General features: G+C 41.1%; 1 protein-coding gene across 1 annotated transcript in view; it reads right to left on the reverse strand.

Moving 5' to 3' along the window:
* The window catches only part of astn2 (astrotactin 2), a 294,590-nt gene extending 284,641 nt beyond the window's left edge, over positions 1-9,949 (reverse strand). Inside the window, exon 1 of the mRNA XM_079580868.1 lies at positions 9,370-9,949. Within this exon, the coding sequence (XP_079436994.1) occupies positions 9,370-9,754 (385 nt within the window). The 5' untranslated portion in view covers positions 9,755-9,949. The remainder of the gene's footprint in view (positions 1-9,369) is intronic.
* Positions 9,950-27,119: the final 17,170 nt, after the last annotated feature.

A 27,119-nucleotide genomic window follows, 5' to 3' on the forward strand; every position in this document is an offset into this window, starting at 1 on the left:
GTGCTTTCATCCTGTCTGTGATCTCCTATTCCAACCTGTCAACCAGTAGGGGACGTTCACAGTGCGCTTGGTGTGTTTGAAGGCACAGAGGCAGCTGAAAATGGGGTGGAATCCCAAGGAAGCCAGGATCCAACTGAACGAGAGAGTGAAAGAAAAATATATTTTACTGACAGCGTGACTGACTCTGACAGCCGGCAAGTCTGTACTCAGTTCTTTGGAGTTCACCAGAGAGAACTTAGGTTAAAACTTACACAGAACACTACAGCTGTCAAACGATCAACTATAACTTTAGGTTTATGCCGTCCAATACACTGAATAATAATTGTATAGGTCACGAAATCTAACCCCACCGTGTGACCAGGGTAATGCTAAAGGGCTTGAGTAGTAAAACACAAGTTCAAAATGTAAACATAGTGTTGATAGACTTAATATTATTTTGACTATTTGATACAATATGCCTTTAAATATACTGCACATTACCCAGCCATGTTTTTAAGCTTCCATGGGTTTTAAAGTTAGAAATACCAACTCGAAGGCCACAAGCTCAATTGTGTTGGCGGACTGGCCATGTGTCCACTCTGGAAGAGCACAGAGGGGCTACTGGCTCTCGGGCCACCGTTCTGCCTCTCAATTTTCTCCTTAACCTCTTACCGCCCACCTTAACAGAGCTTTACCCAAATCTAAAAGATTAAAAGAAAAGCATTGAAATAGCGAAGAAAACGGGGGGTGAAAGCAACGAAAAAGTGACAAAAAATGTGACGAAAACACGACGACAAAGCAATGAAAAAAGCGATGGAAAAGAGAAAGATTTGGGTAAAGCCGAACTGGAGAAAAGGCACTCGGTGAAGAGGGGGGGTAAAGATCTTTGTGGAAGTGCTGCATTTACGCTCATTTGGGCCAGGCTGGTCAGAGTCCAGGGCCGTTCTTCAGTCCCAGTCTAAGTCCCAGTCCGCCCCTGGCTAATAGTTCAGTATTACTAATACAGTGACCTGCATCGGACTGTTTTTCATCAGTGCCCACTTCATGTTTTGTAACAGTGGCTCACTGCAGCTGCCTTAAATATTTCCTCCTCCACAGACTAATGAGTGAAGAAACGGGGTCCTGTCTGCTCGTGACGTAACATTGTGCTCGATGTTCAGAGCAAATGAGCGCTTTAGGACGCTCTGGAAGAGAGATGCAGGGAGAGAGGGGCAGAAGGGGCAGAAGGGGCAGAAGGGGCAGAAGGGGGAGAAGGGGGCGTGTATCAGATGAAGCGCATGAGACATGATCCACATCTCCTCACGTCAAAGTTACAACCTGGCGCTTCTACACACGGATTTGGATATTCTTGTTGGAGTCAATGTTTGAACTTGCAAGGTGCGATGTTCGCTTTTGGCTTTTAAACTTTACATGATTCTCAGCTCTCCGTCCATATTAGCTTTAAAATAGTTTATAAAGCGAAGAGCCCACATAAAAAGCCATATCTTCTCACCGGCGGGGGCATTAACATTGCTACAGCACAGGGGAAAGGCCGCGTCATGTGCCCCGGGGCTTATGGGAAATTAAGTTCTAGCGTCTTTAATACAATTTATCGGTGGGCCAGTTATAATATAAGTTAGAGATCATGTCGGGGGCCAAAAAAAATCATCACTGGGCCTGAGTCTGACATGCCTTTTCTAGGATATGGATGTTCATGTTCATCATCCAGTTACTGATGACAACTCGTCTGGAGCGTGTCACTATTGCAGAAACAACTAAGGCAATTCAAAAGACCATCAAATGGAGTGATCGAGTGGCTTGTTACTGGCTTAAACAACAAACCAGCCTACACCAAGAGTTAGCCATGGCCTACAACACCATCCCAATATGCTGACACTGAATGGCTGACAGAAGGTAAACTGTCCTGCTACTTAAAGCAGAAGACGAGGGCAATCCCAAAAAGTACAGACCAATAACATGTCCTTCCAACCATGTACAAGGTCCAGACTTCTATCCTCACAGAAAGGACCTGCCCTATACCTTCCCTGAAAGTAACAACCTCCTTCCAAGAAACCAAAAATGATGTTGCCGTACAAGCTTCCTAACAAAGCCATACTAGAAGAAGTCAAAGCTACACATTGGAACCTGTCAACAGCATGGATTGACTAAAGAAAGCCACCATTGCTTTTGAGATATAACTTGCAGAAACATGGGATAGCCAGCTCAGGTATGTCAAAGACTGTGATACGAGCAGGGGGCTGCATTCCAACAGCAAACAGGTAAGGGATTATTAAGGAAATTATGATTATCTGCAATAATCGCAGCAGAAAGTGGGGCAAACACAGTATTTGCTCGCCAAACAAAGGTCAAAGGAAAACAACAAGCACTCCAGCAACTGAGGTCAACATGGGAAACAAAAACGGCAAGTTTCCCCGAAGAGTAAACCAGGCTGATGTAGACCAGAAAAAAACCTACCAGAGGCTGCGAGCAACTGGCCTGAGAGCAGAGACTGAAGGCTTCCCGATGGCTTTGCAAGATCAGTCTCTCCCCACACGGTGGTACCAATATGAAATGATCCCACTGTGTAGATTGTGTGGAGAGTTCAATGAAACCGCTGGCCACCTGATTTTACACCGTGTCTGTTTTGTGGGACATGCCAATCCACACTGACCAGAAGAGTGCAGCAAGTAGGCCTGACATAGTGCTGGAAACCAAAAAAGACAAAGCCTGCCTCCTCTGAGACATGGCTGTGCCTCTTGACATCAACACCTCCATCAAAACTTCAGGGAAAATCGACAGATATAAAGATCTGGAAATCGATTGAGATTGAGAGGATCTGGAGACTTAAAACATGAACTGCCCCAGTGAGGAACCTTTTAACTATCAAAAAGGGAATGTACAAATATAAAGAACAAATTCCAGGCAAAACCAACATACATGAACTCCAAAAAATGTAATAAACAATAAATAACAGAATGATTGTTTCACCAAAGCAGACAAGGTGGCGCAGAGTTTAGTGCTCTTGCTTAGGGCTGCACAATATATCACAATAAATATCACGATATTAGGTGATGCAATGTCCATATAAGATATATCGCAACATCCCAAAAGTCTTCATTGGACTGAGATCGACACATTTTTTAGCCAAAAACAAACAAACTTGAAAATGTATAAAAATTCCGTTAGTGAATTACTTCCTAATTTTGTTAAATTCTTGTTTCGGTCCTGTTGTTTCGGTAGTGTTTTTTAAGTCTTCTTTTGACACATTTTGCTGAAAAATTGGATACTTGTAATTTGTGCTTAATTAGAACAGACCATATTGTGTTGAAATGGAAAAATGTCGTTATTGCATTATTGCACAACCAAGTTACATCAATATAGTGCAGCCCTACTCTTGCCCGACACTCTTTTGTTTTCCTCCGGGTCTTAAAAAAAAAACATGTACAATACAGTGCTGACCATATACCATGTACCCTGTACCCTGTACATGGAAAGTACTAGGAAAGTTGAAATTGCTTGCTGTAATCTGGGGTGAGAGGGAGGGAGAGATACAATATTTACTATGAAATAAACTTTAGGGACTTGGGACAGGAGAAAGATTTAAGCCAACAGTGAACTAAGTTAAGCGAAGCATTATGCTGCAGCTACAACAGTAGAAGTGCCTTGAGGTTTGCAAAAACTTAAGCTGCTAATGAGGTGTTTACAGAGTCAGCCATGATGCTCAACATATTGATTCCTCCTATGTCCCCCAGCATCACTTACAAGCACAGAGTGGTATAAATTTAACTTCTTCTCCTACTGAGCTTAATGACAACAACTGTGGCAAACTGTTACCACATGTTACGATTAACGGCACGAGTTATTACATACGGCCACAAACATTGTCCCGCACTGTTGCGCGCTGCTGCAGGCAGCTGCGGGCCATTGGAAATAGTAAAAATGTATAAAATTGTAAAAACAAAAGGTGCAAAGCTTGCTTTGTTTAGGCCATATTGCTTCTAAAATATTCAAACGGTGCAATGTGAGTTTATATCGAGCGCAAGTGTGAGAGAGAAAAGTAATCCCTTCACTACGAATGCTAAGAATGCTCTCACGCTGGATTACAAATCACCACTAATCATCACAAAAGGACAGGCTCTGTTACGACCTCCATGAATTGAGGGTGAAGGAGGGCAAAAACATCCTCCTTGCCGATGCGCTAATAAGACGCCTTTTAAGGCATATTATTAACATTACTTAACCTGGCTAACGCCATGCTGCTGTGTGCGCTCGAATCATTTCAACTGCACAGCAGCCTGGGGACCATGGCCGAAATTTCACGTGGATTTGGGACCAATCACAGAACGAGGAGGGACGATATACGGAAGCTTGTAGTTTATTTACGGATTTAAAAAAAAAAGTGTATTTACAGATCCAACATGACAGCAGCAGACGCAACGCTATTTTTCGATTGAGCTTTAGGCCGTGATCTAAATAGTTTAGCTCGAAAGTTTACAGCGGGTACATCATACGTCATCAGATACAATGATACGATTGGCTGTGCTACATGCAGACGCATGATAGACATTCGTAGCGCCCCGTAAACCACACCTCTCTTACGAGAAAATGAATTGGTGGTCCCCAGACTAAATATTACTTGTGATTTTAGTCTGGCATTAGCCAGGCTAAACATTACTTATAAATAATGTTACAAATGTCACGAATGATGGAAAAATGTCATTTGTAAGTTTGCAGCAAAACGGAAAGGACGTCTAGTGCTGTTCTGCATGGCATTACATGTCCCATTATGTTGTATAGTTGTAGCTATTGCTAAACATTTTTTACTGAATTTGAACTTGCCATAGCACAAAAGGTGCATTTCCTAAAAAAAAAACAGTGTAGATAATTCCACTATACGGGGTAGGGTGGTCCTTAATTTATCAAATTACATTTTTTTTAAGCTCTAAGTAACCCCTAAATTTAGTTTCTAATAGTCCGGATATACATGTTTTTTTTATTTCCAACATTTGCCCCTCCCTCATACATTTGCTTAATTTTGGCACCCATGGGCCGCCATGCATTTACTCACCATATGCTACGTAAACACAAAACAACATCGCAGCAGAAGAGAGGACACATTTGGAGAATAAAAAAGTCAAGTTTTAGGCACATTTTTTATCTAGTGCTGTTTTGAATCCCTGGGCAAAAGTCAAGTGCAGAATGAGCATTTTTATAAAATGCTAATGAGTTTGCATTTTTTAACGTATTTCTAACTGGACTTCTCAGAGGACTAGAATAACCTGGGTGGGCTCATTTTAAAGCTCCAACCCTGCTCTTTCCAGCGCTGAAGTGGTTCTACAAGCCTGTTTGTTTTGAGTTTGCAGAATTGTGTTCTAAAGGCTAAAAAGAGTGACATTGTGTTCCATGTTGTGTTAAAATATATTACAGTTTTATGTACAATTATTTAACATTTTCTTACAACAATTACAAAACAGGTATTTTTAAAGGTTTCTCTTTTATGCATGCAATAAGGTAACCATGTTTAGCACTGTATTAACACTGTATTAACTGTATTTAACCTCTTACTCCTTACCCAAATCTAAAAGCTTCTCGACTGCAGCCTGTAGCCCAGTGTATTGCCTCATTTGAAAGCTAAAACCTTTTCTAAGATTTTATTTATGTCACACTTTTGCCATGTTTTCATCTCTTTTTGGGAGCTTTTTTGTCAGGTTTTTCTAGTTTTCATAGTTTTTATGTTGTGTTTTTATAGGTATTTTTTTTTGGTTGTTTTCAATTTTAAGGACAACCTAATACAGGGGTAAAAAGACAAGCTTTAGTTACAAGGGATACAAGAGCAACAGCGTTCTCTTAGGAAAGTGTCTGCACTCAGGTGTACCTCGAGGAAACACCCTGGCCCCCACTTTGCGTGTAATGTTCATGAATAATCTCTCACATCTGATTCCTCCCGTTGCCAAGCAAACGATTGTCTGTTCTATGCTGATGACACCGCAGTGTTTGTTACATCTCAACAGCTCCCTTTAATGGTAGAAAAAGTCCATCGAGATCTCTTGGACATTGCCCAGTGGGCTGAAACTAAAGTTGTTCTTTTTTTTTCCTAAAATGCAAAACACAAACATCAACATCAAATACATGGGTTGTTCAGTTGAAGAGGTAAAAGAACATCTCCATCTATGATTGGATTAAAAACAATCTCAAATTTGACAAACAAGTGGACTATGCCTGCGGAAAGTGTTCAAATAATAATAAATCTTCTTTCTGAGATTAAACAAATGCTACATTTTGCCTCACTGTGGTTATGCATCACCTGTCTGGGCCTTTAAATGTCACACAAACTAATCGCTTGGGACCGCTCTCCATTCTTGTTTATTATTTAACGAACTCGACCGGCCCACGTGTCTACGGAGTCATACAGTGGGAGGAAAAAGAATGCTAACACTTTGGAATTTCTAACATTAAACTGCTTAAACTAATACGACCCAAACAATTACATGTTGTCGTATTTTCATCATAATATAACATGTAAACATTCACAGGAGAGATTCCAAAGGGTTCACACACTTGTTCCTCCCACTGCACAACTATAGTGCGCTGGTTTTATAAGCCAAAGATTGAAGCTTCAAATACCACTCGAAGACTTTCCTAAGCAATTTTCGAACTACGAGTCTGTTGTTCATTTATAATTTTAATCTGACGGCCCAAAAGCACCGCGCACACCTTTGAAATCAAGAACCCAGCCATCCCATCAATGCCTTTGGGCACAACATTTTTCTTCTACTTTACAGATTGAATAAAATGAAAAATCTCAAATGTAAAATAGAAAAATCGTGACTATAATGTAGCTTTTTTTAAATTACCGTGCCGTTTTTCTTTTAGGTTAGTGAGGGGGAAAAAAGTTAAATCTCAGATGGAAGACATTGCGATATAGATTTTGTGTCAGTTAAAAAGTGAGAGATTGTGCGGCCCTTTATCAGACACAACTGGACAAACTGAGGCACATGGTTTATGAACCTAAAATAAACAAGAAAACTACCTCACACAAGAATCTGAGTTGTTTTCCCATCCCAGGAAGTAAAAACAGACAAACAAAAGAGATTATGATGGAAGACAATGGAAAGAATGTTTGAAAGGAGATAAAGGCTCATGCATTTCCACAACACTTTCCACTGCTTTTTTCTCAATGGCACTGACAGTAATAAATCTAAACTCTTTCGAGGGGGACACAAACACCGCCCAGTATTTAGCATTTTGAAAATTCATTCAAACCTCATTAGACAAACTGATCAGACGTCTAAGTTTCACATACAACAATGTAAGACCGACACTGTTAGTGTTAGATCTATGTGGGAATGTCTAAAAATGTCGGGTGACTTCGTGCCTTGAACATGATCCTGTGCTCATTAGTGGGCAGCAGTTGCTTTTTGTGACTGACGCATTTGTCATTCAGTTTAGTCTGTAAAATGTTTTACGAAAGCGTCAGTGCAGTGGGTGGTTGTATGAATTTCACATAAAGGGAAATAACATACAATGCACCAAGGTAAACGTTTGCACAAGTTACATTTGACAACAGTGAGAGAAAAAACTTCAAAATTACATCCTTTCGACAGTAAAATCTTATTTCATTCAAAATGGACAAAAGTGCCTTGTAAGCTAATTAATGATTTTTGAAGAGGAGGAGTATTATTAAACTATAACTAATGTTATTACTGTGCTACCAATGCACTGCGTTGCAGCTGAAATTGTACACTAATTGTACACACAAACTGTTGTTTCATCAAGGTCATAGGACTGTTCAAAATGCACACTTTAGAGATTCAGATATCCAGAAAACAAATTAATTTGGTTTAAACTAGTGTAGCTTCTGTTACACTAATAAATATAAACTTACTATGCTTTGTACCCTACAAATGCACACTGCCAGGCACGGTAAATCAACAAAATGGCTAGCCAGTGGGAGGACAGAGACCCCTCTCTAGGTAGTCAACAGCCGTCCTTAATGAGAATAGAAACTGATTTATTATAATGCTCCAGCCCTCAGTCTGCCTCTGTTCTTTCCAGCAGCCAGTTTAGTCTGCACTCAGCGAGAGGATGAAACCAAGATTCGCAAATAGAAAAAAAAAGTAAAGATGATAGTAAAGGCAGTGTCTGAAAAACCTGAAGGTTTAGTACTGGATTTGTGGTAGTCTTCCACAGGGTACTGTGTCTTCTCTCACTTTTGCAGGACTCCCTGCCATAGCAAGGCACTACACTTCCCAAAATGACTGTAGAAGTAGCATACAGCAAGTATAGACTTGACTTAACAAACTGCCATTTCTCAGGGCGGCGCGGTGGCACAGCCGTTAGAGCTTGTGCTTCACAGCTAGAAGGTCCCAGGTTCAATCCCTACCACTCCAAAAACAGAGGGGCTGATGGCGCAGGGTGGCAGCCTTGCTTTCGTCATTCTACCCCAGGGCAGCTGTGGCTACGACAGCAGCCTACCACCACTGTGTATGGTGTGAATAATGACTGCAGTGTGGCACTTTGAGCAACTTGGAAACACAGGCTTGAAAAGCGCAATACAAGTGTAAGCCATTCTTTTTGAACAAGTTACTTTTACAGTCTTGAACCCTGGTTATTTGCCCACTTGTTTTCCAAGAGGTAAAGGGGATTTGGCTACAATGAACCAAAACCAATTTCAAAGTGCGCCTTGAGGCAATCTGTCACTTCAGGCTTTATCTAAGACACTCTTGGCCCTTTTTTTGTGTGCAAAATGTATTGTCTGCACTGTTAATGCACTGACTACAGTGCTAATCATAGCCTACTACTACTACTGCTACTACTACTACTACTACTACTACTACTACTACTACTGCTACTACTGCTACTACTACCTCAGCTACCACTTATTATACCCTAAGAGCTCTTAAATTCTATAAAACCTATTATTATAATGAAATAACATTTAGGTGACACTGTCATAAGTTAGGTTTAGGCCTCTACTAAAGTAAGAGGGGAAAAAAGTTCAATTTCATGCTGTTGTGCAGGACCAAATTGCTTTCCTTGATTGCCTCTCTGTTCTTTGGACATGCATGAAATAATAACCCTCCTTCATAATGATTCAAGTAGGCTCAGTCATAATCTTGAAACGCATTATACAGGAAGAAGTGACAGGGAGATCAGAAGTGGGGGAGGCATGAGCCATGTGGTCAGCAGCAATAAGGGAAGCAGCAGAGGCTATTTTAGGTAGGCTTCTCCACCTGGATTATTGATTGGAGTGTGCTGAAGGAGAGCTGCTATGGGGAACAGTGTAAACACTTTAACATTAACCTTAACAAACACGTGGAAGCCTAGAGTCGCCCTCGGGTCATCGTCCTAAACAAACAGAACCGTAGCTGTTGTTGTGTGCGGTGGAAACAGCGGCTCAGCGGTTCTTACCGAGAGTAAAGTAGGGGAGAGCTGTGTTGTCGAGATCATCCATGACTGAAATCCGTCCAGGTAGGTCTGTCCTGACGAATAAGAGGAGCCGGGATTCCCCCCCTCCTGCTCCTCCTCCAGCAGCACCACCTGTCCCTCCAGCACTTCCTCCTCCTCCGCCGACACCAAGTCCAGGGGCTCCGCCGGTGAAGCTAAACTCGTTCTCGCGGAGAACAGGCAGAGTCGACACAATGACAGTTTTGAGCTCGCACGGCGTCTCAGCGTCGCCCTCCTTGTCCCTGTCCTCGTCCGAAGACCCTACCCCTCTGTTGTTGGCTCGGACGCACCGCGTGGCCGTGAGACTGAGAAGGACGCAGCCGAGGCACAGCAGAGCTATCCGCGCCATCCCGCTTCTCTGCTTTGAGTGGAGCTCATAAGCCTGTCCGTGCACTTATAGGCGAGTACAGTCGCAGCGGAAAGGAGTCGTGTCCGTCCAGGAGGCGGCAGCACAGGTGTAGCGCGCGCACAATGGCATCTGCTCCGTGTCTGTTCTGCACCCCCTGAGCCACAGCAAACCGAGGCTACAATATGGGCAAGCACGTGTCCTGGTGAACCTGACGCCAGTTAGCACGCTACAAGACATTAGAAAACAGTCACGTGGTTTCTTGTCTGAAATATTTGGCCAAATGACTTGTTTAAGAAGGGTTAGGCTACTTATTCTTTCTTTCTTTCTTTCTTTCTTTCTTTCTTTCTTTCTTTCTTTCTTTCTTTCTTTCTTTCTTTCTTTCTTTCTTTCTTTCTTTTGGCATTCGGCACATAACTACTTTAATTGTGATCCCGGCGGTCTTTCCTGCCTAATAATGTTAGTATTAGGTTTTGTTGTGTGTTGTCTACTGTATGTCCTGCAGGGAGAGGGTACAATGCACACAGTGATTGTTAAGTTTTAGATGTTTCAGCCACACCTTTTTGCTTATATTAAATGCAATTGCATCTTTATATAGAATTATAGATTATAGCGTTGTTGTTTTTTTATGCCTCTAGTGCAGCAGAAAAATGGCAATTTAAATTCCATCCTACAAGGTGTGAACATATTGCTTTGAATTATCACTGAAAGCACTTCGCTTTTTTTTTTTTTTGCATGTGACAGTCTGCATAAGTGCTGAAATATTCAGGCAACCCTTCGAGTACCCATCCTGTTAGTCTCTGTGGTGCTGAAACATTCAGTGCCATGTCTTCACCAATCACTATTGTTTACACACACACCGAAAACAAGCACTCTGTAACTGACCCATGATATACAGACTATTTCTGAAGCAGACATTGCTTCTTACACTTTCATGCCACATCTATGTTGATACACTCAGGGCAAAACAGCACCATTTTGAACACCTGAATCTTAGAAAAACAGAGCAGACGGAAGACGTGGCAGAAATAGTAAAATCGTGTATGAAATAGATATTGATATGCAGTAGTCATAAAATTGCAAGCATTTAATTTGTTTGCACAGCAACAGAACAAGTGCTGTAAGTGCCTTCAACACTATAGCAACACATTGTGTGGTCTCTGTCCATGGTGCTGAAACAGGTTTCAAGTACACTCCCCATCAAAACCAGTTGCATTTTGGATGGTTGGATCTTAACAAGGTTCCTAACAGAACTTCAATATGCAACAAGAAGAAATGGGAGTGAGACAAGAAAACGTTTTATTGAAAACAATTTTTAAGACCAATAATGTGCATTTAGTGTCATTTTATGTGCATTTAGACTGTTTCGGTTGTTGAGCTGCATAAGCAGGGCCTCTCACTGCTGAGGTGAAACGCTGTAAGACATTGTGAATGTCTTAAAAGATCTGGAGGGTCATGGAACATAAAGGTCAAGTGGAAGACCCAAAAAATGTCACCAGTGCTGAGCCAGGGGATCCGCTTGGCAGGTCAAGACACTGGACGATCCTTGACCCAAATGAAACTGGAGCCAACTGCAGCCCAATAACCAGAGGTTCCCACAGACGAGGGTCTCAGTCATGAGGGATGCTCTGCAACATCTGCACAGAGCCAGCAGCCGTTTGATGTCTCTGCACCACCTGAAGCTCTATTTCCACAGAAGGAAAAAGCACCCCAGATCATTACGGTGCCTCCTCCCCTGTGGCTCGTAGAATGTGGATCTGCTTGTCATACCAGTAACGTTGGAAACCATCAGAATCATCAAGGTCACATTTTCCTTTCAATGCCCCATGTTTGGTGCTGTCTTGCAAAGTCCAAATGGACAGTTCTTTGGCGTTCAAGGAGACGAGGCTTTTGAAGACGCAGTCGCAGATGCCTCTGATAGTTATTAGGCTGCGGTCGGCTTCAGTAGCAGTGTTAATTTGTGTGGACGGTCATTCAGTGTCTTGACGGACAGCCAATCGGATCCTCCGGCTCAGTGCTGGTGACATTGTTTTGGGGTCTTCCACTTGACCTTTTGCTCCATGACCCTCAGGATCGTCTAAGAAATTCAATATGACTGTTTTACTGCGTCCCACCTCAGCAACGATGGTGCACTCAACAACCTGAACATGATCTAAATTAGATTTTTTTTTTTTGTCTTTGCCATCAGGAGGTCATGACAGTTTGAATACCTCACAGAAAAAGACACTGAATCCATATTTTTGCACCGTTTTGACCTTTTAAAGTCATGTGGTCCTAAACTTTTTCAACAAAAGATTTACTCAGTTTTTTTCCCTTCTTGTTGCATATTTAAGAGCCTTGCAACCGTGCGAAATGTGAATCTTTGCCATTTTTCAACTGGTCTTAAACCTTTGCTCGTGAGGGCACAGTGCATACAAAACATTCCTTTCCTTATGTCCCTGTGCATACACCTATACCCACATAAAACTCCTAATTTATCAGGCAAACCCCCAGCCTTGACTTTATTGTCCCTGAGTGACTCTTAAATTTCTTTGGCTCTAATCAATGCTGTGAAAAAGCTGTCTTCAGAGTAAACACCTCTAAATCACTGCGGCGTCCATCAAGCCCCTTTTAGGGATTTGAATTCTGCTGCCTCTGTCTTTGCCTGCTTGTGTTAATTTGACATTTTGGTTGGTCTGTCGGTCCGTCTGTCAAAGTGATTGCCTGTTAGAGTAGCTGCTTACAAAGATTAGCCTAAAGGGCAGACCTGACAGGCTGACTCTGCCCTGCCTGTGAAAGTGCTGACACTGTGGAGCACTCTAATGGGGGACTATGAGCATCTGCCTTGTGTGAGGCAGACATGGATGCTGGCATGCAGATATAGGGTCCTGCGCTTAAAATGAAGCTAAACTTGAACAGAAAGGGGAAAGTTAACTGTTGTCCTCACATTAGATGGATGTAAAAGTGTTGAATTTTGAGTTTCATGAAATTAATTATCTCACTAAATCAAATAGACAAACATTAACAAGGCATGTAAAAGTGCAGTTCTCATGCTTTAGCTATAAGTACTTCAGCAGAACTAGAAGCTGAGCCTCATAGGGAACTTAAACATGGTGTGCCTGCGATGGGTTGTTATAGATCGCATTTGTTGCTTGGAAAATTGCCTCGGCCCGACAGAGGAAGCCCCGGACTGTTATGAAACGGAATTTGATGGACAACAAGCTAATGTCTGCTGCACCTCGACTGCGATGGTGAAACTGATTTGCGTGGTGTGATGAGCAGAGGGCCTGACCTCGTTCCGTACTCTATGCTTTCCTCAGCAGATCTGTGCCAATGCTCTCACGTGACAGGTAATGATTAAAAATGCCCCCTTTGTGCTCCCGGTCTAAGAGTGAAGTTTAAAATTGGGCCTTTGTGTTTATGAGAAGTTGACATTGATTGAGTTGTCGAAGGCAGGGAGGTTTGCTTTAATCATTGTTTAATGAAACAACCATGTAAAGTCACAGGGATGCACTTTCCATCTGCAGTCCTCGTATGCACCTAAGTATGAACCGCTGGAGATGCCTTTTAGAGCTTATGCAAAAACATTATCATTTTTTGTAGTACATTTGGCCAATTAAGGTTGTGTAAAATAGTCACACCACAAGAGGTCAGTAAAGTAGAAACTTATAAAAGCAGATTGGGGAAGATAACACTAACACTGTACTATTATGCTCTAAAGCAATTCCTGGTTTGAGCCAGTAACACAGTGTACCTTTGTGCTTGTTTTTTTTGCTTTTCATATTAGTCGATCCAATACAGATTGAACTCATACTCCCCCAGCTCCCCCTCGGCATGCTCTGAGTCTATATAAGATAAAAGCGGCGGAGTGCACCTTCTGGGCTCTGGACCGACTGACAGCCTTCCCCTCGCCTATCGCTGTTAATTGATTGGTTGAACTTATCTGGAGACTGGCCCACTTCTGCAGGTGTAAACAAAGAGCGCCTCCATTAGAAAGTGGGTTACACCTGGAGGACAAACACTGAGAGCCAGCACACATGGAAGAGCATACGTGACAAATGGGTTTAGTAAATGCTGAGCTTTACAATTCTCGCAATTGCACCGAACTGCACTTCACTGATAAGCAAAAATGTGTTCTTGCGCCGTGATGAAGTTAATGTGGGGCTGGATCATGATCAGCTGTGTTTAAAAATAGCCCAAAACGTGTCTCCTTTTATGCACTGTGGCGGCCCTCTCATATATGAAAGCACCGGGGGTTGGGTTTGCGGCATTAACATCTCAATGTTCAGCAAACCATGTCTGCTTTTGTTCTTGACCTCCTCAGAGGACAAGGCAATTTACTATTTATACCCAAATAAAATATGAAAACCTCTCCAGCTGAGGCAGATATAGACCGCATGGCTCAGACTTAAGACGATGCCAAAGCTTTGAAACTTCTCCACACGTCTGTATTAATCCGTGAATAAAACTTTGGAGTATAAAACTGAAGGTTTAGAGCGGGGTAGGCCACTTTGTTTTGTGGTGGGTTTTCTTCCTTGACACAATATCAGGGGCCGAACCCCTGAACTGTGTCCAAGAGTATAGTGCACTCCTAGAGCCAGACCTAGCAAGGAATATTTAAAAGATAGTTGCAGGTTTTGATGATCTGAATAAAGAAAATAATATGACAATACTACTTTTCATACTGTTCAGTTTTTGCTATTTTCATCAGCCACATTAAGCCTTGCAGCTGCACAGTGATATTGTCCACTTTTACTGGAGGCTCTGTGTAGTGCCACCCACCAGATAACTGTGATTGGAACGATAGGCGATGGGGGCTAGCTGTGTTTCTCTGGGACACAACTTCGGCAATTTCTTTAGGCTCGTCTTGAACCAGCAGTTTTCTGACTCACATAGAAAGACTCCCTTAGATCAGTGTTTTGTGACCTTTTTTTTTTAGCTGTGATCCCAATACAAGAACGCCGGTTGTCCGTGAACCCCACAGGGCACGTTTTTCCATTTAAAGTACATATAAGATATGTCTCCTGTGATCTAGCAACCCCCCGAATACATCTCACAGCCCATTTGTTGCTTAGAATGCTAAATGCTTAAAGGAGCTATACCTTTTTTTTCTCGTTATGGAATGAAATTTGCTTGGTCTTCCTTCAGTATATTGTAAACTCAGACATTTGTGTCAATTTTATGATCCTGCAGGATAGTTTTCAAGCATTTTTGTGGAAGTGACCCTGAAAAGTGACTCACTGCAAGCTGTGAAATGTGCCTATTAACATGTCCCTGTGAAGAACTGGGAGGCTACAAACATGTTAGGAATCAAACTCATGTTAGATTAGGCATGAGTTACGTCAACCATCATTTAAATTGAGTGGCTTTAGGGCCTTCAAAGCCAAAGGTAACCTGGTTTAAACCTTTCGACTCCCAGCTGAACCGGGCATACTTTCTCCAGTTCGGCTTTACCCAAATCTAAAAGCTTCTCGACTCTAGCTCACTGCTATGTCAGTTTCACGGCTCATTTGAAAGAACTTCAAACCTGATCTCATCCGTCATAAATTTGCTGCTTTTTTTTGTCACATTTGTCTCGTTTTTTTGACGCCTGTTTTGTGGCTTTTTCCTCACTTTGTTGTCTTATGGTTACTGTTGTGTCACCTGTTTTGCTGTGTTTTTGATGCCTTTAAGATGCTTTCATCAAGCGTTCTTGTTGCCTCTTTTGTTGCATTTCTTAAAAACCTTTTTTGTGCCTGTTTTGTTGCTTTTTCATCACTTTTTTTGTTGTATTTTGGTTGCTTTTTTATCACCTGTTTTACTGCATTTTCAACCTCATTCACGTCTCGTTTTTGTCGCTCTTTTGTCGCTTTTTTTCAAGAACCTTTTAGATTTGGGTCAAGTCGAACCGGAGAAAATGTGCTGGGTTAAAGCCACACCGCGTAGAATCTTACCCAATAAATAAAATTGAAATACAGGCATTTATTTTATAACAGATATTTTCATCATTGAAAAATTCCTCATAAATGTACAAACAAACATTTATGAGGCTCACCCCTTCTAAGACATGACTGTAAACTTTACTGGGAGTGGGTACGTCTCCACCCCGTCTCCATGGAGACTCCAAAGTCAGTAGAATATGGGATTTAAACAGGTTAGTTTCTCATCCTAATCTATTCTTTTATTACACACTGCAGTAACAGCATTTTCTGTGTCATTAGGAGCATGTTTTGTTTTGCCGCAACAACATAGCCCAAAATGCTACGCAGTGTACCTTTAAAGTGGGGGTTCAAGCTTCAGCTAAAGAAGAGGCTTTGTGATAGGAGAATTAAAAAAACAAAAAACAAATTAGCCTATCACAAATGAGTTTACAAAAGCATAATTTCTATGATTGAAACCTTTACTACAGCAACAATTGCTTAACTATAGGCATAAGAAATCTCAAGGTCATACGCCAGAGAAGCAGAAAAGCAATCCGCCTTTAAACAAATGGACATACTCACAAATTTAGCTCATTCATATCCATAAAGATTGTCACAGTACTGAACAGTCAGCATCTGTATGTTAATTTTTCACTCCAAGTATTGTGTAAATTGCACATAAAAGTGATTGATCGTCTTCCTCATACTGTATCTCAAGCCTGCGCGTAATCTCTCCATATGTTTCCTGTGTTGTCATTGAAACAGGCCCGGACTGTGGGGACCTGTGTTTTATGGCGCTCCAGCGGAATCATGATGTTGATTCATTTCCCCGTTGGTGCCGCCGTGTTATCATTCAGGGCCACGTCGCTGCCAGCTCATCGACAGTCGCATGGCTTGGTGACAAACTCCCGCCATTAGAGAACCTACCTCCGGATGACCCGCTCCCCACAGCACCACTCTCTGCCCGGCCCACCATCACTTCTGCGCTCAAGAGTTGCCAGGTCAGCTGTCGTCCCCCATTTCAGTGCAGAGAATCACCCACCCGTTACCCCGGTGCCGCCGTGGCTGATGGACGGGGAGGTGGGACCGCCAAGCAAGGTCACCACAATGGGATCCAGCCTCATTACTCTGGCCTTGCTCGGTGCAGTTTCTTCCTGATATGCCCCAGCGTCAGCTCCGCCCATCACAATCTGCTCTGTAGCTGGAGATTCATTATGTCTAACGTGTCAGTATAAAGGATATCGCCTTATGTTTAGGTTTTCTGATGGCATCGACTTTCTGACTTCAAATATATACCGCTGATAAGTTATTGAAAACATCCATGTTTTTGCCAGTTATTCTTTTCCGTCGCCATGTACATTTCACTCATTGTCCCAACTTTCATGTTGAAACTTTAATTTGTTTCACTGCACGAGATTTGATTAAATAGTGGATAGCGAGGCAGAGCACCGTGCCAATAGCGTCAGAAAGAAAAACATCCACGCTGTGTGTAATTTTAGCTCATTACTCAGCAGTGGGAGACTTGAACATTCACAGTCCAAATAACTGCTATAATTCAACTTATTTTGAGTGGATGAATATAGGTTGTACTGACATTTCGGATCAGTTGAGACTTTTATTGCATGTGCTTTATTTTGCTGGGGCAAACAGTGGCACTAGTTTTATATCAAATTTAATACATTGGGTAATAGGTTATATTCCAGGCTGAGCCACTATTCTCTCAACAAATGAACCTTAGTGAAAATGGTGCCTGAAAGTAATCAGCCATTTTACAGGATTTCCTCCACACCAATTTCCTTTACTGTACTTTTTTAAAAGAAGGATGAAAGAAAAACAACAACTTTCACCTCGAGTGTTAAGTGGAGGCTATTCTTAAACATCACAACTTCCTGCTTAATAAACCAATAAGGGCAATAAAGACACCACAGTTTGTTCCTTTTCATTTCCCTAGCTTTTTGGGGGAAATGAAATGACCGAATGACTGAAATGAATCGGGGCATCGCGTCATAGAAGGGGGCGTGGCCTCGGCGACGGGAAAACAATTTTTCCCTCTTTTTAGTAATTTTCTGGTGAAATATAATTGTATTTATCGCATACAAATAAAGTCAAGTCTAAACTGGGTCCATATGGATGTTTATTCACGGAAGTCGTAGCTAGTGCTAGCTAGCATCACATGTAGCATCATGTTAGCATTCTCCGTTATTTATGTATTCATGGGCTGTTGAACCACTTTGCTCCTCTCCATGTCTTTGTATCTTTATTTAGTAGAAACCTATATTCATAATTCAGTATTTGCTAAAGTAATGACTAATTAGAGAAAGTTAAGATTTTTCTCCAAATGGCTTTCCCCTTTAACTGTTTTCAAAAATGACCATATATGGGCGATTTCAGAGATGCCGTCTGTGTCTATTCACTTTTGCCTCTTTTTGCGTTGTTTCGGCTCTTCCGTTGTATTGAAACTTCCGGTAGAGCGCGAAGTCACTTCATTTAAACGGAGAACGAGGGAAAATGTTCACCACTAAAATCTGATGTTTAGTCGATTGATTTGTGTAAAATGTCCAATGTTCATTTGCACCAACAAGTCAACACTGCACTGCTGAAAAACGGCTTTGTTCTCGTGTAGTGACTGATTTTATCTGGACTTCTCCGGTCCCGGAGAAAAGGGGCGGGCACAATTCATGGCAGCGCCCAAGGGAACTTCTGGAATAAGGTGAATAGGTTGTGTTCCCGTTCTCGAATGTGATGATGTCGTAGTGTCAGGTAGAGGGCAGGGGTCCAATACAACTTTTTCCTCATCAGTATTTGACAGTGATTGGATTCACAAACCTGCCATATTGTTTTTTATGGCTGAAAGTCCTTTGTACTGGACAACATCATGCTCATTGGGGCTGAACAATATTGAAGTAACTTGTGATATGGCTGTGCAAATCGTAAGTCACTCTTTTTTCAGCAAATTGTGTCAAATGTGTGGATCTCAGTCAGATGAAGGCTTTGGCGATGTGATAAATTGTGGCGTCTTGCGATATTGCATCACCTAATATTGCGACATGATATTTTTTGAGATATATTGTGAAGCCCTAATCATGTCTTTGAATATTGTCACCACTTTTGGACATCTTTCAGAGAAAATTATTGAACCAGTTACCATAGTTACCATCATGGAATTTTCACTTGCACCGCCTCAATTTTAAACTATAGGGTCTTTAGAATATTGTGATGTCACGTGAACACAACAAAAACAATGAGCTCATTCTGAAATGAAAGATTTACGTTGAAATCATTTGCTTTGTCATATTCAACAACACTATTACCCTTCATACCCTGTGTTCAAGAGAAATCTCAAAGTTGTAAAAAGGCATATTTTTCTTATTGTGCCACAAAGGAGTATTAGTGCTGCTTAGTCTCAGTAAAAGGCACTGCCTCTCTCGAGCAGACAATAGCTCAAAGAACAGCTAATGCAGTTGCAGCGATTGTTCATGTTTCTTTTCATGTACTGGTGCAGTAATGTTGTATGGACCCAGCTCCTGACTGACCCTCCTACACTCACAGGAACTGCCGCTAAAGCCCTCCGACTAATGAGGCTCTGTGTCCAAACAGAAGATGCAGGGGAGGCCCTTTAAAGCAGTGTTTACAACTCCATAGTGTGCATTACTTGTCTTTTTGTAACTGTATTGTCTCTTGTGCTGTGGGCTAAGTTGTACTTAAATGCCTTTTAAATTAAAAAGCTTTTTAATTTTAAATTGTTACTTGGGGTTCAAATTCATTCCTAACTTCTTTAAATCCTGATTTAAATCCCGACCTCCACCAGGCTCATTGTTTTCAGCATCAGTACTCAGTAAGGAAATGCTGCAGATGTATTTGAGATAGTATAGGATTTCAGACTCCTTTTTCAAAACAAATGTCTGCAAACACAATACTGCAAGGGGGCAATATGTATTTCACTGTACTACAAGTGAGAGATTGGTGCAGCCGCTTTAAATCATTCTTGATTTTGAAAAGCAAAAGTCCTTACAGCATGCTGAACTTTAACCACTTTTCTATTCAGACATACCACAAAATAATTTTCTAAAATGATTTAATTGATTCAAAATGCTTCTTAAGTTCACAAGATTAAACATACTTTTAAACCTTTGCTATGTACATTTGAAATGCAGACTTAAACACAAGGGTAATATTCAGTCACACTGAATATCATCTGTAAAAATGTATTCATGGAAGTATATACGATATAAAAAACACAGGAAATGTGTAAGCCTGCTCATTCAGAGTCATACAGTGTACATCGTTGTAAATGTTACCCAGCACAATGTGGAGCTTTGATTAGTTTAGCAGCCGATAAATTACCTGCCACAACCAATGCCAGACAGTCATAAATTACCCAGTATAGCTACACAATTAGCACGAAAAAAGAAAATCAGTATGTGCAATCAAATATAGTCCTATAATTACTACTTACTATGCTCAGTCTCTCTTTAGCAGGTATTTCTGCGAAACCAGCAGCAAGTAGTGCCAGACTGAGTCTATTGTACGATGTGTAGACCATTTACAAATGTTACTATGCTTGTTTTTCTTCATAAAATTAATGCACTTTTTATACTCTTTTAATAGATTAGTTTATGTCTTAATGATAATGCCAATAATAGTCAAATTACTGCAGAATGTGGTCGGACACAATGGAGTACTCCTGCTATTACTCACTGTGTCAACTGCTGCTTATTTTAATGACTAAAATGTGCTGTTATTATAATCACAGTAACTATGCTTTCACTAATGGATTACATTAACTATTACCTTACTACTCTACACGAAAACTATACAAATCATATAACAAATGTTGCTGCAATGACTGCAATTACATCCAATATCACTGCTGGTTCTGCTGCTGGAGGCTAAATTACTGCTTCAACTATTAAAATGATCATTTTGGCCAAACTGTTTTTCCAGCATTCACTGGAGAGTTCTTAGAATTGGCTTTTTAAACTAATGAAGAGGTGTGTTTGTGCAATGTTTATATGTCGACAAGGTCAATGATTAGTGGCAACAAGAAACATACACACAACACGTCTCAGCAGACTTATTGCTGCTGCATTTGTGAAGGACTTTTCACGTTCAGCCAACAGGGGGCAATGTTGCTCTGTCACACGATTGTCACAGTGAGATCCTCTGCTAAACAGGCTTTTGGAGTGTGTGCAGCGGGAAGGTTGACAAACAAAATGCTGCTGAACAAATGAATGAAATTACCAGAAGAAGCCTTGGCTGGAGCTCAATGACTTCAGGCAGCTTCATTTGAACCAATAAATCGGATTTCATGGTGAAATTGTTCAATAATTGGAGAGAACAGTGGGGTATATTATTATGGTATACTCCTGCATACCCCTGACTACCCCACGTCACTGACATTGGTGACCATAATGTGATGTTTAGCCACATGCCAATGTCACTATACCTCATATTTCTGTCAAAGCTAGCATTTACTAAAGCTTAGTTTGTGTGGTTTTGTGTGGTTTGTGTGGAGTGACTCATGAGCTGATTCAGCAGTAGAGCGCACGATTGGTTCGGACCCTTTAAGCTTGTCATCAAAATCAGACGCTTGTCAAACATTGACACTTTTCATCTCACAATTGGGCCATTTCATTTGTTCTCAGAAATTAAACAGGGTTGAGTCTGGTTAATTGGTTGATTGGTGAGTGATTGATGGTGGTCAGATGGTACAGATTGGCATCTGACGTCTGTCAGTCCACCACAGGGCAGTTGTGGCTACACACAGCTTACACCACTGATATGGACTGAATGAATAATTGCCTCTTGTGAAGGACTACACATACAAATATCTTCTCTACATTCCCTTCTCAATTATTCTATGTTATGGATGATTTGAACAGAAAGCTTTGCAAATTAACCCTACTCATACACAATTCTTAAAGAAATATGTTCCTTTTCTGGGGCATTGAACCATTGAGTCTTTATGTGTGGAAGTAGCATAACCTTCATGCTTCTACGTATTTATGTGAACTAGAGTGTGCAATGTTGCTGCAGGCAAACAAGTCCACAGCCTTGGGTGACAAAACATTTCAGTTAGTGCAAAATGCTTTTAGCTGGAGAAAAATAAAAAGGTAGCACCACAGTCATTCAAACCGTTTGGCACAAAGACTATCATTAAAATGTGATTTTATTTTGTGAATCAGCACTGCTTAAATAAAGCTCTTCTTCTTCTTCTTCTTCTTCTTCTTCTTCTTCTTCTTCTTCTTCTTCTTCTTCTTCTTCTTCTTCTTCTTCTTCTTCTTCTTCTTCTTCTTCTTCTTCTTCTTCTTCTTCTTCTTCTTCTTCTTCAGTTTTGAGTTTGACTGGTTTAGATATTGTTTGTATCCTAGATTTAGTCAAGTTAAGGTCCATTTTTAGCCCTGGTTTACTCCTGATTTGATCTTGATCTAGGCCTGGTGGTACTTGGTGTGAAAAGCTTCAGAACCACTGGTTTAGATCAAAATTTTTATACACCTGTGATCTTTGGGACTGAGTTCTCTTCAAAACTAGAATTTCTTTCTGTTAGCCTTCATGTCTGGGCAGTATATATAATCAAAGGTGTTGTCCTACAGCATTTTTATTCTTACATTTTTACCCATATTTAATCATTTCTTAAAGACTATAGCGCAGTACTTCCAAAACACTTCTTGGCCTTAGAAAAATCAGTAGGCGGAACAAAAGCTGAAGGTGAAACACTCCCCTGGAAGCCTGGAAGTTTATGCCTGTGCAACAATGACACTCCTTATCTTATAAAAGTGGAGAACCCTATGCATAAAACATGAGGTCATACTTTTTATGATAGCCACTACAATACCTCATACATGGTCGGAATAGCTAACAATCAAAGAGCCAAGAGAGGGTTCCACTGGGCGATGCCTCTCTTTTGAAGTTTTACCTCTCTGGCAAAAAGCTACATTTCTGCAAAAGGAGCAAGAGGACATAGAGCTCTGTAATAAAGCCCCCGATGAAATGTCTATATATGCATCCATTTATTTTAGAGACGGTGCGCTTGTATCTGTAATTTGCAGAAAGCTTGATGTTAGCTACAGATTATTTGCACATCAATGGCCCCCTTTTTGTAGCTTCATCACAAAACGTGTCTCCATTCTTTAAAAGCCCAGATGCCAAATGATTAAAATAACTTTTTACTCTTAAGTGCTGTGACAGATGTTGTGATAATGTTGCTGATGTGGGCTTTGCTTTGTAGATTTTTATTCAAACCCGACTTCCAATGCGTGTTTGCTGATAGTGATCTGTTTCAAATGACAAATGTTTGTTGTGGAAACGGCTTTATAGACCAACAAATCATGGTGTTGCTTCATCTTCCTGATCCTCGGCTATTTGTGCAGAGAACCAAAACAAGAGAGTGTAAATATTTTAAATGGGTTAAAATGCAGACAATAAAGTATTTGAAAGAGTTGATTGGGTAAAGTTTAGCTATATTTTAACTGTATTCTGAATTCTGGACTGATTTATTCTATGGATTTTGTGGGTGATGATTCCTGCTGAATAAAGTTTTTGTGACTTTTATATTGTACAGAATTTATTTACTAGAATGGGCATGTTTGAAAAGATTATCTTATAAAAACTTTGAAGGAGACTTTTTTTGGTCTTTTAATATTGTTTATGCATCATTAACATACCTGGAGGGGTCATTTGTTTAATTCAGTCCAGTAATTTAAGTTCTTACTCAGATGATAGAAAACCAAGCTGCAGTGCCGCCATGATGGGTTATGTAGGGTATCGTACGTAACTTACTTGATCATTTTTTATTGTCATTGGCCAACACACAAGTTTGAACATCCACTTGGACCAGGGAGCCAGATTTTAAACTGTATAATTTGGGTCAAACGTTTTGGATTTCCTTCCACAAGCTTCTCACAGTAGTTGGCAGGAGTTTTGGTCCATTCCTCCAAATGGAGCTGATGTAACAGACACATTTGTAGCCACCTTGGGTGCACATGCCTTTTCAGCTCTGCCCATACGTTTAAACTGGATTGAGGTCAGGACTTTGTGATGGCCACTTCAAAACATTGACTTTGTTTTCCTTAAGCCACATTGTAACCAGTTTGGCCGTTTGCTTTGGGTCATTGTCCATTTGGACCACCCATCTGCACAAGTAGCTCCCGCAGCAAAACAGCCCCACAGCATGATGCTGCCACCCCCTTATTTCACAGTTGGGATGGTGTTCTCAGGTTTGTAAGATTCCCCCCTTTTTCCTCCAAACGTCAGACCATTTTTTCGTCAGACCACAGGATATGTCTCCAAAAATTAAATTCTTTACCCTTGTGTGCCTTTGCAAACTCCAAACTGTCTTTTTCATGTTTCTTTTGGAGTAAGAGCTTCTTCCTGCAGAGTTACCTCTCAGCTCATGTCAGTGCAGGACTTGTTTCACTCTGGATAATGACAAACTCTTACCAGGTTCAGCATCTTCACCAGGTCTTTTGCATTTTGTTCTTGGGTTGATATTCACATTTCAGACACAGCACATTCATCTCTGAGACACAGAACCCGCATTCTTTCTGATCTGTATGATGGCTGGACATGTCCAATATTGTGTTGGAGAATGATGATGCACGGCCCCATGCTGCAAGGGTCTAGAAGCTGAAAACATCCCAGTTCTTACATGGCCAGGATGGGATGCTCTGGATCTGCTTCTACAGCGCGCCACAGTTCCTGCCAATATCCAGCTACTTCACTCAGCCATTGAAGAGGAGTGGACCAACATTCCACAAGCTACAGTCAACAACCTGATCAACTCTATGTGAAGGAGATGTGTTGCATTTGTTCTATCTGAAGCCACTGTGGGACTATTCAGAACAATTCAACAATTGTTTTGTTTTTTTCACAACACAGAGACTTCCTTCTGCCAAGTCACATTCGTTGGGACCATAATTCTCATAATTCCTAAAACTCGATTTGAAACTGGCATTGTGTTATGCAATAAAAGCTACAACCATTTATCTTACACCAAAACATGACTGTAAAATAAAAGGACTATACCTTTGTGTATTGTTTCAGCTACAAGACTGACCAGCTGTACTTCGCTCCTCGGAGACAGACCGCTCTGCTCTGACCCCATCGTGGCCCAGCGGATCCATCACACTCGTGGACGACATCCAGCATCAGCCGCCTGCCTTGTACTCGGCTCAGCTGAGACAGGCCCCAATACGGGGTCTAGCTCCCTGACTCCCAGGCTCGTTGATCCACACCGGCTCCAACCCAGCAAGGCCAGATAACGCACAGTGACTTTTACTTTGGTGTCGATTAGATCACAGCGCATAGTTTAGATGCAGTTTCCTTCCTGTAAACTTAAACAATTATCCCACTGATAAGGGCAATGATTGAGCACACTCCATTCCCCTTTGATGCCACAATTTGAATCTGATTCTTCCACTACACTAATTTTTCTTATCCATAATATTGAATGAATATACCTCCTGGCATTAAGATTAATTTGCATTTGATTTAATTATTGCCAGAGGGAAAAGGATCTTCCTTTCAGAGAAGTTAGACTGATCTATCATAGGCCATTTAGCCATTTAGCTACATACGGCCCTGAATTGATCCCGTATCAAGTGGATATCTTGATTGGTGCCCCCTAGTGGTCATCAGACTCCAGCCTGTGGACAGTCATTGTTAAATCTCTTTCTTTGATTCAAATTAAATCCAGACCCAGCCCAACATTATTGTGTTGGTGTAAAGGCAATACCCGCTGGCTGCTCTGCTTTATGCCCACAACACTAGAGGCCGCCATTGCTGTAGTACCTCCATATCGCTGCTAGTCTCCCATTGAAAAGCATTCGACTTTAGACATGTGAAAAACAACTTTAACACCTGGTTTCTATTTTTTAAACACTAGACAAGACACCTTTTTTTTTATACCTTGTCTGACTTGCTGGCGGACAGCTGTACGAGAAGCACGACGCCATAGATGGAGCTCATGTCGGTTGTTTCCGGTCACCAGTATCTTCCCCTGGTCATTATAATCGATAGCAAAATCCTGCCACAGTGGACTTCTATGGTGGTCAGCCCAAGGCGCTCCAGTGCAATATTCTTGCCTGTGCAATATTCAGCATCTTGATATGCCACATCCGTGAGGTGAGGTGGGATGGATGTGTTACAAGTGTTGTGTTTATATATTAGATAACGCAACACTTCTTCTAAATACAGAAAATACTCCATTATCAGTTAGATAAATAAAAGAATAAAGACATGTGGTTGTCAGAGTAATTTACAACATTGCCCTTATGAAAAACTACTTCCGTCATGAATGTAAATACACTGTAACTGATATGAATGTGCTGGAGAGAATGGCATGTTATCCCACTGAAGTGTTAATATCTGCAGAGACTTGTCGATCTGATAATATTTTCTTTGAGTTGCACTTTTGTCCCACATCCAATGTATTTCAGTGAACATACTATTTAAGATTCATGAGGCTGCGCTGTGTTAAAAGTCCTATAAGCCCAGAATGTGACCGAATAGTGATGACACCGCCACTTTCCACCAGGTGTTCACCCGGCTCACGACACAGCACAGCATAATCTTCACTGTGGAATTGCAAATTACGAGTAACCAAAGGTCTTTGCCCGCTGTTAAAAGCCACTGGTCTATAATGATTAAGTTTAACCTTTCGGGGGTTTGGGCATACAGGATTATGTATTTCTTCAAAGTGGGAATGTGGTCCAGAGATTTGCCTCGAAAGACGATGGAGGTACACAGCAGTAAGTGGCATCATATAGAGTCAGCTGTTTGTTGCGGAGGAGAAGTCGGCCATCTTGCTGTCCTCAGTGCTTTTCTTGTTTTTCTTGGGTGAATCGCTAATGCTTGCTTCAGTAAGTTTGAAAACTGTTTCACAACGGTTTCAACTTGGGGTGTGGGAACTCACATTGACACGTACTCACTTGAATTTATTTGACCCATTATTTATAAGCTATCTGTTTTTTTTTAATCATTTTAATATACTGCTCGCAAATCAATCGACCAGCATTTGAAAGTTAGAATCTATCTAGTTGCTGAGGGTATTCATCAGTTAAAACCTGCTTTGCTAATGGAATTATTATCATCTCCTCATTCCCAACTCTATTAGCCAGTTATATTAGCACTTTTCTTTTTTTATTGCAAGTGGAGAAACAAAATGTCAGTGTTTTCCCCATGATAGATAATTTCATTTTCAAAACATAATTGGACCTCAGCACAAGAGTGTTGTTAGTGAACACTGCGGTTCAGGGCGCTGAGGAACAAATGGGAACTTAAAGCCCTTGAAAAATAATCGGCGGCACAACTACAGTTTGACTCTTACTGAAAAATCCAATTCCCTGCAGCTATTTGGTTTAATGAAATCCTTGAAATACAGTGAATAATGAATGTTAAGGAGTCAGAGTGTATAGAAGCTAATCAGAGTTTAGTTATTGCAGCACCAGTTCCCACAGAGACTAACATTCAAATAAAATTGCACCTTTCCT

Source organism: Gobius niger (genome assembly GCF_951799975.1).
Source record: "Gobius niger genome assembly, chromosome: 2".
In the NCBI taxonomy this organism is placed as follows: Eukaryota; Metazoa; Chordata; class Actinopteri; order Gobiiformes; family Gobiidae; genus Gobius; species Gobius niger.